Below are 17,373 nucleotides of genomic sequence, written 5' to 3' on the forward strand. Positions count from 1 at the left end.
TCACCTCGGGTCTTAGCTCAAAGCCCCAGAGGCGCCTCCGGCGACCACCACTGAGGAGGCCTCTCGCCCTCCGGCACCTCACCCTCTGCGCTTCCTTTCTGGCAGCTGTCACAAGCGGTACTGCCTTGCTCAGTTACCTAAGTGTCTCTCTCTCCAACTGGAATGTGGGTGCCACGAAGGCAGGGACTGGATCAATCTTATCTACAATGTACGCCACCCCACGTGCCTAGGACGGTGCTGCCCATGGCAGCCGTTCCATGATAGCTACTGGATCAAAGAATAATTCACAACAGGGAGAAACAGTACTGGGAGGCCTAAGGAAATCCAAGCAGAATTACTGTGGGTGAAAATGCAGCCAGGAGTTGTTGGTATCCATGACATTAAAGTAAATGCCAGGCTCCCCATGGACCGGCGGAACACCCAGACACAGATGTCCTGGGCTGCAGCAGCAACCCCGTGAGGGCAAAGCCCTCAGCACCGCCCTCACGTGAGTTGAGCAGGCGCGCCCTCACGTGACGGGTTCGCTCACTCCCGTGGACATCTACTGAGGACGTGCGCCCTGCCCTGGGGAGAACCAGGCCGGCGGGGTGAAGGGTGGACAGGCTTTGCCCTCGCTCTCAAGCACTCACAGGCGGAGCACAGGGGATCACGAGGGCAGCGAAGATACACCACGTGAGGCTATAAGGATGGATACACGTCATTATACACTTGTCCAAACCCACAGAATGTACAGCACGAGTGAACCCTAATGTAAAGGGGATGTGGGAGATGATGGGGTGTCAACACAGGCTCACTAACTGGAACGAGTACACCGCTCTGGGGGGGATGCTGATAATGGGGGAGGGACGTGTGAGGGTAGAGGGTACAGGGGAAACCCCTTGCTTTCCTCTTAATTTTGCTGTGCACCTAAAGCTGCTCAAAAAGAAATAAAGTCTTAAAAAAAAAAAAAAGAAAGAGTTAGAAGAAGAAACCCTCATGGTCCAGTAGGGAAAGCACCACCTAACCAGCAATTACACTGTGATGAGATCAGTGGGATAAAAAGGTGCCCAGGGAGCAGGGAAGGAGACTGAGCAGCAAGGTTCACACAGGAAGCAATGGCTCTGGAACTAAGGTTCGGGGAGCAGGACCCCTCCCGCTGGCAGGTCACGGTGGAGGGGACAAAGGCACAGGAGAGGACAGGTGGGCAGGGACACATCACAAGAGGTGGTCTGAGTCTCTACTTCCAGCAAGGACGGGAGGAGAAAGGTTTTAAGCAGAGAAGCAACTAATTAGATTCATGTTTCAGAAGGAATGGAAAGATGTTGAAATGACACATGGAGGGGGGACCCCAAACCATCTGATTTCTTCATCTACTGGGAAGGAACAAATGATGTATGTCAACAACTCACCGTGTGACAAACTTCTGTTTTTATCTCTTTCAGGGCTCGTTCAGAAAACACGCAACCACAGCACCGCAGGAAACAAAACCTGGAGAAATAATCCAACGTGGAGAATGACTTAAATAACAATTTAAAAATTATTACCCACGTTATCAATTAACATTTGTTCTGTTTACACAAAGGCCAAGAACCACAAAGAAAAAAATGGTTATATTTGATTCCATTAAAAAAAAAATCAGTGTGTCCTAAATAAACAAAGTACTTAAAACACACACACACACACACACACACACACACAAGCACTCACACACACCCCGCTTTCTGAAAGTTTTCTTTACGCCACTTCATTTTTACGAAAGACCTACATTAGTACCTATTTTCGCTAATGGAAAGAAATCCAAAGTGGATTTCTGCTTTTATGAAAAATGGCAAAAACTAAAAAATGGCATTCAGCATTTGTTTTGCAGCGAGCTGTTATACAGGCAGCTCGCACCCCAAGCTCCTTCTAGAGGAACTACACTCAGCATCTCAGTGTCAAGCTGCCATAGCTTTGAACTGTGTCTGTGACCATCTGTGCTTTATCCCTATTTATTTTGTGCATCTGCTAGCAAGATGTATCTTAAGGGTAACTGCTTCTTCAATTTACGCCATTTCAGCTTAGGAAAGTTTTCTTAGTCACTTAGGAAAAGCTCTACTTTTCAGAGAGAGGAGAAACTTGTGTGCTGAAATTAAAACCACAAACATAGGCCAAAGTTCCACTCCTACCCCCTTGCAATAATCCTTTGGAAAAAAGACCCTATCAATAAAAATAAATAAAGGCATTTTCTAAAAACACCACAAAAAGTCAAAAGACAGAATAGGAACTCAGGGAGAAAATATTTTTAAACACATATGAGGTTCAGAGTTTATGAATATTCAAAGAGGTCTTTAAAAGCAACAGTACACAATATAGAAAAATGGGTAAAGGGCATTAACATGCAGTTGACAAGAGAAATATAAACAGCCAACACACATAAGAGATGCTTAATCCCTACTGTTAATTACAGAAATGCATTTCAAACAAGGACATACAGTGTTTTACCTATCAGGCAATAATGAAAGAGTTTGAAGGTATCCAGTTGGAAACTGTCTGAGCAAACAGGCACAATTGTTGGTGGGTGGGTACAACACGGTACAACATTTCAGGAGGACAACTGGCAGTAGCATCAGGTAAAGCATCACTCTGCAGACTTTCTCCTACAGAAACATGCCCGCAAGTGTGCACATGCACAAGTATGTATTTATGAAGTTATGCAGTAAAGCAAGGAAGAAGAGGAAGCCACCTAAATGCCCATCAACAGAGGACTGGTTAAATAAATATGAACTCTTACACAGCTATTAAAAAGAATAAGGTGGGACTTCCCTGGTGGCACAGTGGTTAAGACTCCATACTCCCAAGGCAGGGGACCCGGGTTCGATCCCTGGTCTGGGAATTGGATCCCACATGATGCTGCAGCTAGGAGTTCACGTGCCACAGCTGGGGAGCCCGCGAGCCACAACTGAGGACCTTGCCTGCCGCAACTAAGGAGCTGGCGAGTTGCAACTAAGGAGCCCGCCTGCCGCAACTAAGACCCGACGCAAAAAAAAAAAAAAAAAAAAAAAAGAATAAGGAAATCTGTATGGCCAAGAAAATGTTTAAATTAGACAGAGAAGTAGAAAAAAATACGGTTACAAAATATGTGTAATATGATTCCATGCCAGTGGGAAGCATACATGTCTATTTGTATCTCTCTTGCAGAGGTGCAGGGAAGTGTGTTGTGTGTTGGGGTTGCAGAGGTCTGTAGGGGGCGTTAGACACCGAACAGCTAACAGTGCTGTCACTGGAGGCTAGGATGGGGCAAAGGTGCAAAAAGCACTTTCACAATTTACTTCTTTTTAATTTACTTCTTTCTTTATTTTTTATTTGGCTGTGCTGGGTCTTAGTTGCAGCACGTGGGATCTTCGCTGCGGCATGCGAACTCTTCAGTGCAGCATGTGGGATCTAGTTCCCCGACCCGGGATCAAACCCGGGTCCCCTGCATTGGGAGCGTGGAGTCTTAGCCACTGGACCACCAGGGAAGTCCCTCACATTTACTTCTTATGTTCCTCTAAAACATGCCACCATAGAAACTTTCTCCAAACTTTTCACCATAGAAACTTTCTCCAGTTTCTCCATAGAAACTTTTAATCCTAGGGATTACAGCAGATGCAGATTGCTCTAATGAAAACCAAATTAATAACATTGTATTAATATTCATTAAATGTTGTTTAGGACTAAAAAAAACGCTGCTTTATGAATGCTTACTAAGTATTAGTGATTTAGGAACTGGTTTTTCTTTAAACAAAGGCTAAATGTTTTTATTATACCAATAACCTATTTCTTTTTTTCTATACACTTAAATCTTTATTATACAAACGTTATTAAATATACAAACTAACCCCAAAATCAATTTTCTAGTGTGGAGGCCCTATTAACAGCAAGAGGGCAAAGCCAAAACAGGCAAAGCTCAATTAACTGAGAAGAGAAAAAGGAGAAGAGATTCACCAGCAAATGAAAGGGAAAAAACTAGGGGAAGCCACAATCGGAGCAACAGGCTACAGGTAACCCCTGCTCAAGACGCCAGAATTGGGTCTGTTTCTGCTAAGTTCCTCTTTTGGGGGTGAACCATGGTTTTCTTAAAAAGAAGTGGGAAGCCAGATACAAAAGGTCACATATTGTGTGATTCTATTTACATGAAATATTCAGGTAAACCCACTGGACAGAAAGCAGATTGTTTGCTGCTAGGGGCTGGGGGGAGGGGGCATGGGGAGGGACTGCTTAATGGGTAGGGGGTTTTTACTTTGGGGTGATGAAAATGTTCCGGAACTAGATGGAGGTGATGGTTGCACAACACTGAGAATGTACTAAATGCCACTGAAGCATACACTTTAAAAAGATTGTGAATGTTATGACTTTCACCTCAAAATAATGTGTACGTATGTACGTACACGTGTACACACACACACACACACACACACACACACGTAGGACAAGGTTAGGTACGTGAATCTCATTCCCCAGAATATCCCTCTTGTGAACTTTAGCCTTTCATTTGGGTATGAAATGAAAGGCTTTTTTCAGCTTTATTTGGGTGTAACTGACAAACAGGAATTGTGTATATTGAAGGTGTACAACTTGATGATCTGCTCTATGTAGAAATCGTAAGACGATCTTCACAATCAAGCTCATTATCATACCCATCACCTCACAGGGTCAGCACTAAACGGTAAACTTTAGGAGGGGCCTAAATGATTTCCTTTCAACATGTAATATGTTAGATGGAAGATTCCAGATGACAGTCTGGACTACCAGCTATTAAAGATATTTCTAAATGGTGGGAAAAAAGTTTAAAGCTTTGGTAAAGTGAGACATCCTATAAAAAGGCACCTACTAATCCACTCGACATTCATATTTTTTTTAAGGGGGAAATATACTTACTTACTTACATTTGCAATATAAATCTCAAGCTTAAGATTTCTGGTGCTCTAGCCAGAGGATCTGTTAGCTACAAATTCAAAGCAAGTTATCATCATCAACTGGGCCTTTCACTGACCGATCAACCACACGTTCTGTAAGACCGTTTTCTACTGCAGAGTTTTAAGCAATTATAAGGAAATGGGATTTGTTTGATGGAAAATATCTGTCCTTAACTTTCTTTCCCATAGGAGAAGACCAAAGAACTCAACTCAAGCCTCTTAAGTGTCACAAGACAGATTTTTAAACTCCCTCTTTACTTTAGGTTCTCCTAACCTCAAGAACAGAAAGCTGCAGACAACAAAGAGGCCATGTTACACGTGGCTGGTAGGGAATGAACACGGTCTTGTGCACTACCCAAACCAAAAGACACCTTAAAGAAACCCGTGTGATTATTAAGCTTCGGCACAGATCCTAACAGCACCGGGATCACTCACTCAGACTCCACATCCATTACTGACCTGTGTCGGCCATTCATCTCCAAGCCCACAACGGGGCAGATGAAACGTGCCCGCTGGAGGTCATCGTGTTTGTCACCTTTAGTGTTTCCTTTATCTCCTTCCCAGGCGGGGTTATCAGAAAGCCTCAGTTCTGTCACATTCTGTGAAAAAAAAACATGAATATTGTAAGAGTTCCTTTGACAAATGGATCATCTTTGGCCTTAATTATTATTCCAGTCCCTTCCCATCCAAACCTCTTTTTCTACTTTCCTTTAACATCAATGAACATGGATATAAAATTAAACCATAAGTTGTGATAGAAAACAAAATTTTTTAAATGCACTGTCTAGCAAATAATTAATTTCTATTTTACAAGCATTTTGCTATATAAGGCAAAGTAACGTCAGACATGAAAATTTACCCCACTAAGAGAAGAAAGCTTTGTATTAGTTTCATCCAGAAAGGAACACTTTCTTTCCTGGCTGATGAAGCCTCACTGAGGCTGTTCATATTACTGACCAGCCACGTGTATTTAACAGCTAAATAGACGGTAAAATCTGTGAGGCCATGGTCTAATGAGTCCAAGGCAGAATATTTTTTTTTTTTTTTTTTTCTTTTTGCGGTATGCGGGCCTCTCACTGTTGTGGCCTCCCCCGTTGCGGAGCACAGGCTCCGGATGCGCAGGCCCAGCGGCCATGGCTCACGGGCCCAGCCGCTCCGCGGCATGTGGGATCCTCCCAGACCAGGGCACGAACCCGTATCCCCTGCATCGGCAGGCGGACTCTTAACCACTGCGCCACCAGGGAGGCCCCAAGGCAGAATATTAGCCAGAGATTACTGTCATACTCCAAGATCCAGCTGTTCCGGTTTTCAAAATTCAGTTTTACAAGGAGTGACTTAACAGCCCCACTTTAGCATTTGAAGCATTTCTTCATGTTTAACCGCACCATTTGATTTCAACACTCCAGAGGGCAGCTGAGAACCTTGAAAGGAAAGCCACCACACACGGGGTCGGCTTCCTGCTTGTGTGCTCATCAAGCTCTCTGCTCAGAGTATCTGTGGACTATTGACTGCAGTAATAATAACCTTTGCATTGTTTCATGTGAATCCTTTTGTCTTTATAGCTGTGATTTCTTGGGAAAAAAATTTTTGCATTAAAATTAAAAGTTCAATCACATACATTATATATATTGTGTTTTAAGTATAGACTTGTATAAGTTAATTGCAGTGATAATCACATTTTTGAGATAAGATAATAATGCTATTATGGGTTTTTGAGAAATGAATTCTCTTCCCAAGGAAACAACGACAACAATCAGCATGGTTACTCTACAGCACTACCAACGGCTACATCTCAGAATCACTAATTTGTCTGAAATAAATATATTCTGTAATTACCCCAAGAACTCAAACAAAAAGCCTATTATAATAATAAAAAATTTTTTTAAAGAAAAAGAAGGAGGAAAAAATTCAAAGCCTTAGCCTGGGAGTCAGGGGCTCTGGATCTAGTTTAAGCGCCCCACTGACTAGCCATGAGGCCTCAACATGTCATACACAGTGAGTGTTTTCACCTGTCAAGCTTGGTGGTCCTCAAATTCTTCACTGCTTTGATTTTTCTCCTACTGACCAGATTTGAAAGATTTTGTCCTCTCAACAAACTTCCTTTACTAAAAAGCTTGTTTTGGGCTTCCCTGGTGGCGCAGTGGTTGAGAGTCCGCCTGCCGATGCAGGGGATACGGGTTCGTGCCCTGGTCCGGGAAGATCCCACATGTCGCGGAGTGGCTGGGCCCGTGAGCCACGGCCACTGAGCCTGCGCGTCCGGAGCCTGTGCTCCGCAATGGGAGAGGCCGCAGCAGTGAGAGGCCCGCATACCGCAAAAAAAAAATAAAAAATAAAAAAAAGCTTGTTTTTCCACTTTTATGAAAGAACTTTCAGGACCTCTAATCAGTAGGAGATAACCACAATGATTGAATAGTTATCTACCTGTAAAAATCTCTAATTCTATAAAAGTGTCTTCCAAACCAAAATTCGAGTGGCTGAGTTTTAACTATAAAAATAATGCCTCCCAACACCTATACAGCACAATATACAAGTTTCGAAGTTTTGAAACTTGTATACTACCGTTTTGAAGTTCTTTCACACATATGAACTCACAACAGATTTATAATCCAGGAAGTATGGGTGTGGGGACTTCTGGTTTGAACTGCAAGTGACCTGCCCCAAATCACACCTTTATTAGGTGGCTGGGTGGGACTGGAATTCCAAATTTCCAAGTTCAGTCTAAAATGTATATGAATTCTATAAAATAAACCCGAACCACTGAAAGCCCCGGAGCACTTCAGAATCGCCTGTCTTACCTTAATGCTTTTAATGTGAGAGGCTGCCTTCCCAAGAGCCTTTTCGGAAGACTTGTCCAATAAAAACTCAATGATGGCATCTTTGTTGTAAAGTCTGCAACAATAAAGATCAGTCAAAACATTCTGGCAATTATCAACCTTCACCCAAAGGAAGGAGACTAAATTGAGTACGATCCAAAGTCATTTACGTCTGATAATAGAAATGCCCTGCACTCCTAAAAAAAAGTAAATTTAATCCTGTATCAACCATTTCCAAAGCATACAAAGAAAGAAACTAGTTTAAATAAAGGGCTACAAACTGGCAGTCTGAGGACTGAATGTGACCTGAACAAGGCTTGTTTTAATTGGGAAATTTAATATAAAAGTACACATTTTCAACTTTCCCTGAAAAAAAGAAAAAAAAAATCAGATGTCCTGGAATCAGTCTACATTCTTGAACTGTAACAACAGGCTGGAACTGAATAGCAGCTACCCTTAATTTGCCTTTTTTGTCAGCCGTGCAGCACAGCTTGTGGGATCTTAGTTCTCCAACCAGGGATTGAAACTGGGCCCTTGGCAGTGACAGCATGGAGTCAGTCCTAACCACTGGACCACCAGGGAATTCCTGCAGCTACCCTTTAGACAGATGTGAACTCTCCAGTTTCCCCCAGTCCTCACCGTTCCCTACTGACCCCACATGGGTCCTTCACGCATTTATCTTTATAACTTAACTCCTAATGGCCCCTGAGTTTTCAACCCATGGATTAAATAAACCAAACTGAATAGAAAAGTGCAGAAGTATGTTCTGAGACAGGGAATGATAACCCAGGCTTCAGAAATTTGCTGGAGATCATTCACATTTGATTAATCAAGCACAGCATTTATACATTAAAATTCTTTTTAAGATCGTTTAATGAAAACTCGTCTCCGTTAAGTAGAGGAACCATACCTGCCAAGTTCACAGGCAACTATTGGTCGTCTTAATATTTCTTGACTTAGAGTACAATAGTTCCACTGGGCCACTAACTCAGCATCCTTGTCAACCTGAGAAAAGAAAAAAAAATCCTGTCAATTAATTTTCACCTCTGAAAGACACGTGGTCCACAGTTCCACATATAAAGGCTTATTCAGTAATACCACACTGTGACAATTTTTTTGTTTGTTTGTTTTAAAAATATTTATTTATTTGGTTGTGCCGGGTCTTAGTTGTGGCTCACCAGCTCCTTAGTCGTGGCTCGAGGGCTCCTTAGTTGCGGCATGCGAACACTTAGTTGCGGCATGCATGTGGGATCTAGTTCCTTGACCAGGGATTGAACCCAGGATCCCTGCATTGGGAGTGCGGAGTCTTAAGCACTGCACCACCAGGGAAGTCCCACGATTTTTGTTTTTTAAATCAAAGATAGTGACACACGAAGTCGGGATTTAAAAAGTCACAAGTAACCGACACTATGTCAAATAAAGGCCTCTCTATACATGACATGTACAAAGAAACAGTTTACATCAAGTCATTATATTGCTTATGCTAGTTACATATTAATATCTGTACCTTAACAGTAACTCAGGAAGGCCATACAGAAAAAACAAGCAGTACAGGTTAATTCCTAACAAGGGGAAAGGCTCCAAAGTTGTAGCAGAATTTAAGGACAAAGAATTGAGAAGATAGGCATTTTTTTTTAAAAACCAGTTCAGCACAAAGACTGTATAATTCTTTATAAAATCAGCAACTTAACAAAAGTGTTTTTTGCCAACTGCTCACTATGTGGCATATCAAGCCATTATCCACAGTATAAAGATCCAGATCTGAGACCTTCCATAGCCCTCAAATGATATTTTCTCCTATTTAATATTCCATGTCCCACTCTTTCCTCTTCCTAAAATGTCAAACCTGAATAATGTAACAGGATGGCACATTTGAAAATTTTAAAGTCCCTTAAATTTAATTTTTGCAGGAACAACTACTTAAGTGTTTACTGTGTGCCAGGCACTGTGCTAAGCAGTTTCAGTGACTTGTCTTTTAGCTCTCATAAAACCTTCTGAGTTAGGATTTTTACCTTTGTAGTTGAGGAAACTGACATACCAAGAAGTTAAGTTACATGTCAAGGTCACAAACACACAAGCAGACAAAGGAGCTAGGATAAAAAGCCAGGCAGGGGACTTCACTGGTGGCACAATCGTTAAGAATCTGCCTGCCCATGCAGGAGACACAGGTTCGATCCCTGGTCCAGGAAGATCCCACGTGCCACAGGGCAACTAGGCCCGTGCACCACAACTACTGAGCCTGCGCTCTAGAGCCCACGAGCCACAACTACTGAAGCCCACGCCTAGAGCCCATGCTCCGCAACTAGAGAAGCCACCAGAATAACAAGCCCACGAACCACAACCAAGAGTAGACCCTGCTCACCGCTCAACCCAGCTAACAAAAAATCAATTTAAAAAAATAAAAAGCCATGTTCAGCAAGTTTAGGATCTACTTTCTAGATTACTCCTTGCCCAGGAATTTAAAAATTGGTACCCCCCAAACTTCTGAAAACATTTATTCTAGGGTCGCTCTTTTCAGGGCAAGGTCTCAAATTTGAGTAATGTTTTGCGCCAGACCCAACAAACCATATGAGTGATCAACAAATGTTATTATTTACCTATTTGAAAATGTAAGCTCTACAAGGGCTGGACTCTGTTTCCTGCTGCATCCTCAGGGCCTAGAATGGTGTATACGGTAAGCACTTAATAAGTATTTGTTGAGTGAATTAGGATAATAAAAAGCCATCCTGCCTGGGCACTCTAGTTGTTTCAGATCACTCTTTTTCTTTTCTATCCCCTTCTGACACCTATTCCTTGCCAAGCCTTTCATTAAGCTACTTCTTCAGCTCTGGGCACAAGTTAACAAAACTGAGCTGAATATTCTTTGGGTAAAAGCTCTCGCACACAAGTGGTAACTACCCAGCATTAATGTCTGCACGTGTAGGTATGATCAGAGGGTACGCTCCACCCTCCTGGGTGTTCATTCACTCTCAAATTCCACATATTTGTTGGGTGTCTACTGTGTGGCAGACACATCATAGGGGTTGCAGAAATAAGACGTACAAGGACCCTGTCCATATAGGAAATAGACAAGACAAATATAGTGATAAGCACTATAAAGAAAAGTAGGGACTTCCCTGGTGGTCCAGTGGGTAAGACTCCACGCTCCCCACTCAGGGGGCCCGGGTTTGATCCCTGGTCAGGGAACTAGATCCCGCATGCATGCCGCAACTAAGAGTCCACATGCTGCAACTAAGACCGGGCACAGCCAAAATAAATAAATAATAAATAAATAATTTTTTTTTAAAGAAAGAAAAATAAAGCAGCAGAAGAGGATAGAGTGATCAGAAGTGAGATGTATTTTGGCTACAGTGGACTGAGATAACATTTGAGTAAAGAACTGATTGATGTTAAAAAAAAAAAAACCCAAATGATATGACTATCTCAGTGAAGACCATATCAGGTTGAGGAAATTATACTCCAGGTTGAGGAACAAGGCCTGTGTAGCTGGAACAGAATGAAAGGGTTGGAGAAGGGCAGAAGATGAGGTAATTACATCAGACCCTGTCTGACCACACAGGGTCTTGTGGGATTCTTTTTCTGAATACAATGGGAAGCCACTGGAGTGGTTTAAATACAGTTGATATGTGGAATTTATCTTTACAAAAGACTTCTCTGGCTGCTGAATGGAGACTCATATGGACCATCCACAATGTGCCAGCCACTTGTATTAGGTACTTTATACACCTTCTATTATTAAAAAGTAATTACTGGTGCTAACTTTGAAATCCTGAATAACTGGATGTGAATCCTGGCTTCATTACCTACCAGTTGCATGATCTTGGTCACGTTACTGACTCAATTTCCCTGTTAGTAGCATGGAAATTATAATACATAATTTGCCCAATCACTGGTGAGAACTAGGGATTATCCACTCATTCATTTATCCACTATATTTACTGCACCAGGAGCTGTGCTAGTTGTAGAGGGGGGAAAAGGTGCAGGCTCTGCCACCAGGAGCTTACCATCCTCTGAGATCAACATTAATCAACCTGAAAGCAGTGTACATGGTTGTTAGATAGTTTTTAAGAGGAGAACCTGGGGACTTCCCTCGCGGTCTAGTGCTTAGGGCTCCGCGCTTCCACTGCAGGGGGCACGGGTTTGATCCCTGGTCGGGGAACTAAAATCCCACATGCCTCGCAGAGCAGCAGGGAAAAAAAAAAAAAAAGAGGAGGATCTAATTTCATAGGTAACGGTTTGAGAAGACTTCACTGAGAAAACGAAGTTAGTATGCACAAAACTCAACAAACAGCAGCCATTTGTATCACTGTTACTAGCAGCAGACAGACTTCAAATCCTGGTTCTGCCACTTACTAGCTCTAAAACTTTCTCCTCCTGAGCCTCAATTTCCATGTCTTCTGACAGTATGTACCCGTAGAGCTGTTTTGAGAATTACGAGATACCCCATATTACGCGCACTGCCGGGTGAATAGCAACAGCACGCACTAAATAAAGGTCCGTTATTAATACTGTGGTTAGTCTTGAGTTCTTTAAAAGGGATAAATGAGCACAGTTGCGTGTGGAAACCCGCTGGCTCCCCCTCCCACCTCCTTTCGCTCCCTGGGGGCGTCCGCGTGCCCCACTACCCCCGGGCCCCACTGGGCCCATGTCACTGACCTTCTCAACCTTCTTCGGCCCCTTCACCAGTTCATGCCTCTTGGGGATTGTTCCCCCGTCGCAACCCATCGCAAGCCGGCAGTCACAGTCCAAAGTAAACCCCTACAGCGGCAACTTCCGGGCTGCCTAGCGCCTGTAGCAGTCACTTCCGGCGCGCCGCAGTGACGCAAAACGCCCGTCGCATCGCGGCGGGGTGGGGTGGGGTGGGGCGGGGCTTTTGCCCAGCCCTGGTTGCCATGGAGAACATCGCTAGGCGTTGGGCGTGGCTCCGCGACGGGAGCTGCTGCAAAGTACTGACTGGGCCTCGCGTGCCGAGCAGGGTGTGGAGCGTTCTTCCACTCCACCGCGGCAGCCAGTCCCTTTGTCTTTCGGGTGGGCGCTGGATTTCTGCTGCACCCGCGTAATCGCTTCCCCACCCTCCGGGGGCGGGGTCCGGGGGGGCAGCGCGGGGGGCCCGAAAAAAAATATTCCAGGACTATACGGGCCTTACATGAAGTGGCCCCTGGCTACTCCTTTCAGCTCATGTCACTCTCTTTTCTTTCCCTCACTCAGTTCCAGCCTCAGGGGCATCCTCCTCTCCGTTGAACTCTCAAGGTGTACGTCTACTCTGGGCATTCACCTTGCTATTCCCTTTCCAGAACACTCTTCCCCATGTTTGCCAGGCCAGCTCCCTTCAGTGATGCATCACTCGGCTCCTGGTCCCCTCTTCGGAGCCATCTTCCCAGAACTCTCCATCTAAAAGAGCACGTCTCCTCCATCACGCTACCCCCTACCTTGGTTTAATTTCTTCCTTGCACTTCCCACCACTGATACCATGTTATAAATTTAAATTTTGATATCTTGTTCACCATGGATTTTTTTGCATTGATTTAGATTTTTTAAATATGGCATCAAAGTATAATTTATCTTGAGTACTAAGTTTTGGGGGAGCCCCCCTTACATTTTCCATCCAAAGAGAGTGCCTCACTCGCCTCACCCCGTTCTGGCCCTGCTTTTCCATCTCCCTCAGCTGGGATGAAAGCTGCATGATGCAGAGCCTTTGCTTTGTCCCCTGCAGCACCTCTAATGATCAGCAGAGGCCTGGGCAGATAGGAGATGCTCAATAAATATTTGTTGAATGAATGAAAGGAAAAGGGCATTAGCAAATAACCTACATAAATGGGCAACTTTTGCAAAGGGGCAGCTTCAGGAGACATGGGGTGCATACCTGGGGAGCACATAAAGTTTTTAAAAGATGCTTTGTTAAGAAAAATAGTTGCCACTGGGTGCTTGGGTCCACAGTGCTTATCACCCTAGGAGATCTCTAAACAAGGCTTCTTACCATTTCCATCTTCCTGATGAAATTGAACTTAATTGAGGTCAAGTTGCTACCACCACCATCACCACCATACCACCCACCATTTCCTCTTCCTACCTGGAGAGGAAATAGTACAGAAGTCTGGGCATTAGAGAAAAACACTTAGCCAAAAGTTGCTGAAAGCTAAAAAATATGATTTTATCCTACTTTACAGGTTTTTTTCAGAAGTAATTATCCTATTGAATTAATCAGTGGAAACTCATCCCACAACTGCTCTCTTTTAAAAAAAGGAAGGAAACACATTTAGCTAAGAGCAGCAGTTTTCATTATTTTAAACCCAATGGTTTTGTACTTTGTTGACAAAGGTCCTTGGTTTGAGCTCTTCTCAAAAAAAGAAATATAGATAGATAGATAGATACAGCTCCAGACCTGTGTGTGTGTGTGTTTCTCTCTCTGTCTTTCTCTCTCTCTTTGGCTCTATCTCTCCGTTGCTTGATCTCTCCACTCACATACATACATACATAGTATTCTGAAACCATTTGGGACCTGTTCATTACCTATTGGAGACTATGTCACTTCTAAAGGACTAAATGAGCTAAAACATCTAAAGCATTAGAACAGTGTCTGGAATATAGTAATCCCTTAATAGATACATCCTGTTGTTACCACTCATGTGTAAAACATCATTTTGCCCCCTGGAGTAAACACTTATTGGTGTCTCCCTGGAGCAACCCCTCCTCCTAACGCCATTGCTAACTTTGCTAGGGGCTCCAGCTGGGACACAGCGCTCCAAGGATCTCTCGTGTTTCTGCACATCTTCTGAGCAGAGGCATTGACTTGACATTTTTTTCTAGACTATCTTTTCCAGGATGTTTGTAACAAACTCCCTTGGAAGACAGAGATAACCTCTCCCTCCAGAGCAGAAGGGCAGGTTTGTTTGCTGTCCAATATGGTAAAAATAAGGTCTCCCTCCAAGGCAAAGCTTGGTCAGGTTTACACAGACACTATAAAAGATTGGGGCTTCCTGTGTTCAGGGTTTTTTTTCTTTGGCTTTGATGCAAACCCACTGTGTGCACAGCATCACATGCGCCCACCTTTGCATTGCCCCTGGGACTTGAGGGATGTGAGGAAATGATGCAAAGATGAAATATAAGCTGCTTGCGAGGCTGTAAGAAAAGCCCCTTGACTGTGCAGGAGAGTTGACATAACAGGCCTGACTAATCTCCCTAGAAAGGCCTGCTTGCAAGGTTGGCTTTGGTGGTTGGATAGGAATTTGGACTTGAGGAGGGTTTTCACCATCCCCAGAGTTGATAAGGATGGTGCAGGGCCTAAACTGTTTGTACAAATGATATGATTCATGCTGGATGCCTGCTTTCCTTTGGAGAGTCTGGAATTTTGGTCCACGCCACACAGAGGCTGCCTGCATGATCAGCCCCAGTGAAGGCACTGGGGGCCAGGCTCTCAAGAGTTTCCCTAACCGTCAACATTGCCCATGTGTTTGTCACAGCTCGCTGCTGGAGGAATTAAGTGTGTCCTGGGTGACCTCTGGGAGGGGAGTCTCAGCAGCTTGAGCCTGGTTTCCTTGCTACTTCACCCACACACACCCCCGTCCCGTGCGCTTTCCCTTTGTCGATTTTGCTTTGTCTCCTTTCACCGTGATGGCTCAGAGCTGTGAGCACAGCTATATGTGGGAACCTGTGAATCCTCCTATCGAATCACTGGACCTGGTCTTGGGGACCCTAACAAAGTCTCTGACCCCAGAGTCTCGTGTCTTCTCTCAGCATTCATGAAATTGTCACAGGCTAACTTGTGAATTTGAAGTAGGAGAAAATCTCAGGCATGTCACAGTTCTTGTCAGATCCATCCCCTTACCTCTCTCGGGACACATGGGAGTGTGTGTGCGTGTGTGTGTGTGTGTTTGCGTGCGTGTGTGTGTGCGTGTGTGTGTAGGGGTGAATTCCAGGTCTAGGACAACTTGGGTATTACATGCCCCTGTCATCATGGCGCTTTCAGGGGCAGGCATCTGATCTAAACTAGTCCAAGCACAAATCAAGACTCTTCCCCATTGACCACAAACCAAGAAGGACATAACTCAGGGAAGCCACCTGGCAACCATGAGAGCTAACACAGAGAGAGTGGGACTGAGAAACTGGGCCTTGATGATTCTGCTGGAGGACCCCAAACCAGCTGTTCTTTTTAAAAAAATTTTTTAATTAAAAAAACATTTTTATACAGCAGGTTCTTATTAGTTATCTATTTTATACATATTAGTGTGTACATGTCAATCCCAATCTCCCAGTTCATCCCACCCACCCACCCACATTCCCCCCTTGGTGTCCATACGTTTGTTCTCTACATCTGTGGCTCTATTCCTGCCTTGCAAAACGGTTCATCTGCACCATTTTTCTAGACTCCACATACATGCATTAATATACGATATTTGTTTTTCTCTTTCTGACTTACTTCACTCTGTATAACAGTCTCTAAGTCCATCCACGTCTCTACAAATGACCCAATTTTGTTCCTTTTTATGGCTGAGTAATATTCCATTGTATATATGTACCACACCTTCTTTATCCATTTGTCTGTCGATGGGCATTTAGGTTGCTTTCATGACCTGGCTATTGTAAATAGTGCTCCAATGAACATTGGGGTGCATGTGTCTTTTGAATTATGGTTTTCTCTGGGTATATGCCCAGTAGTGGGATTGCTAAAACCAGCTGTTCTTGAAGCCAGCCTGCCCCTGGATTATTTTAAGATGAGTCAATAAATTCCCTTTATTGCTTAAGAGAGAGTGTATATGGTTTTTGATCCCTTGTAACAGAAGGAATCTTAGCTGATACAGATCACAGCTGCTCCCAGAATGTGGATCTCTCCATTCTAGTGTAGGGAACCAAGACTCACAAAGATGGGATCCTTCTTTAGGGACCCCGAGACTAACTCAATGAAAATAATTAGTCTTTTGGCAGTCAACAATTTAAAAGAACTTACTAAGTAGCAGATAGGAACCGGAGCTGGTACCATTTCAGGTGATTTCCAGCCTGGAGATGCTTTGTGGCTGAGGTGCACGTAGGAGACATGAAGACTTGAAGTGATGATGTAACCATAGCAATGTAAGCTAAAGCCCCAGCTACAAGGAAAGGAAGAGGAGGTGGTTTGACTTGCGGGGGTGGCAGGGGAAGCGCTGGGCCCTGCTCAGATCTGTGCCCAGCGATAGGGATCCTGTTTATACCACACTTCCTGGCTTTGCTTTTCCTGAGCTAGCCTTGTGCATGCGAACTTGGCCTCTTCTGTAGCTCCTTGAACACTTTGGGGAGAAGCGTTTAAATGACACAAGTAAACATGTTGCTTTGGTACCAGAACCCAAGTGACACGGATCAAAGACTTTTCCAAAGAAAAGATTGCTACAAAGGATGTTGCAATTCATGACTGTATTTACATAATATTATAAATGGTAACACATTTGAGACCACTGAGGTATAAACCTTTTATGATCCAACATACTGAATTTATCAACACAGAACCTATAATGTACAAAATAAATTAGTAGGGAACCCAACAGAACATGTTATGTTGCAAATTTATTGCTACTTATAACATGCCTGTTTTACTAATTTCAGATAAAATAGCAATATATATATATATATATATATATATATATTGGTGTAAGATGCAGATACATAATTTGTACCAA

At 43.6% G+C, this 17,373-nt stretch overlaps 1 protein-coding gene across 2 annotated transcripts in view; it reads right to left on the reverse strand.

Moving 5' to 3' along the window:
- Nucleotides 1–12,529, reverse strand: part of RTF2 (replication termination factor 2) — a 41,814-nt gene extending 29,285 nt beyond the window's left edge. For both annotated transcript variants that reach the window (XM_060120367.1, XM_060120366.1), the window contains exons 1-5: nucleotides 12,383–12,529; nucleotides 8,637–8,731; nucleotides 7,709–7,802; nucleotides 5,373–5,512; nucleotides 1,389–1,467 (exon numbers count right to left, since the gene is read on the reverse strand). In XM_060120367.1, the coding sequence (XP_059976350.1) occupies nucleotides 1,389–1,467; nucleotides 5,373–5,512; nucleotides 7,709–7,802; nucleotides 8,637–8,731; nucleotides 12,383–12,451 (477 nt within the window). In that variant the 5' untranslated portion in view covers nucleotides 12,452–12,529. The remainder of the gene's footprint in view (nucleotides 1–1,388; nucleotides 1,468–5,372; nucleotides 5,513–7,708; nucleotides 7,803–8,636; nucleotides 8,732–12,382) is intronic.
- Between the last annotated feature and the right edge of the window lie 4,844 nt (nucleotides 12,530–17,373).

This window comes from Mesoplodon densirostris, chromosome 16, assembly GCF_025265405.1.
Source record: "Mesoplodon densirostris isolate mMesDen1 chromosome 16, mMesDen1 primary haplotype, whole genome shotgun sequence".
In the NCBI taxonomy this organism is placed as follows: domain Eukaryota; kingdom Metazoa; phylum Chordata; class Mammalia; order Artiodactyla; family Ziphiidae; genus Mesoplodon; species Mesoplodon densirostris.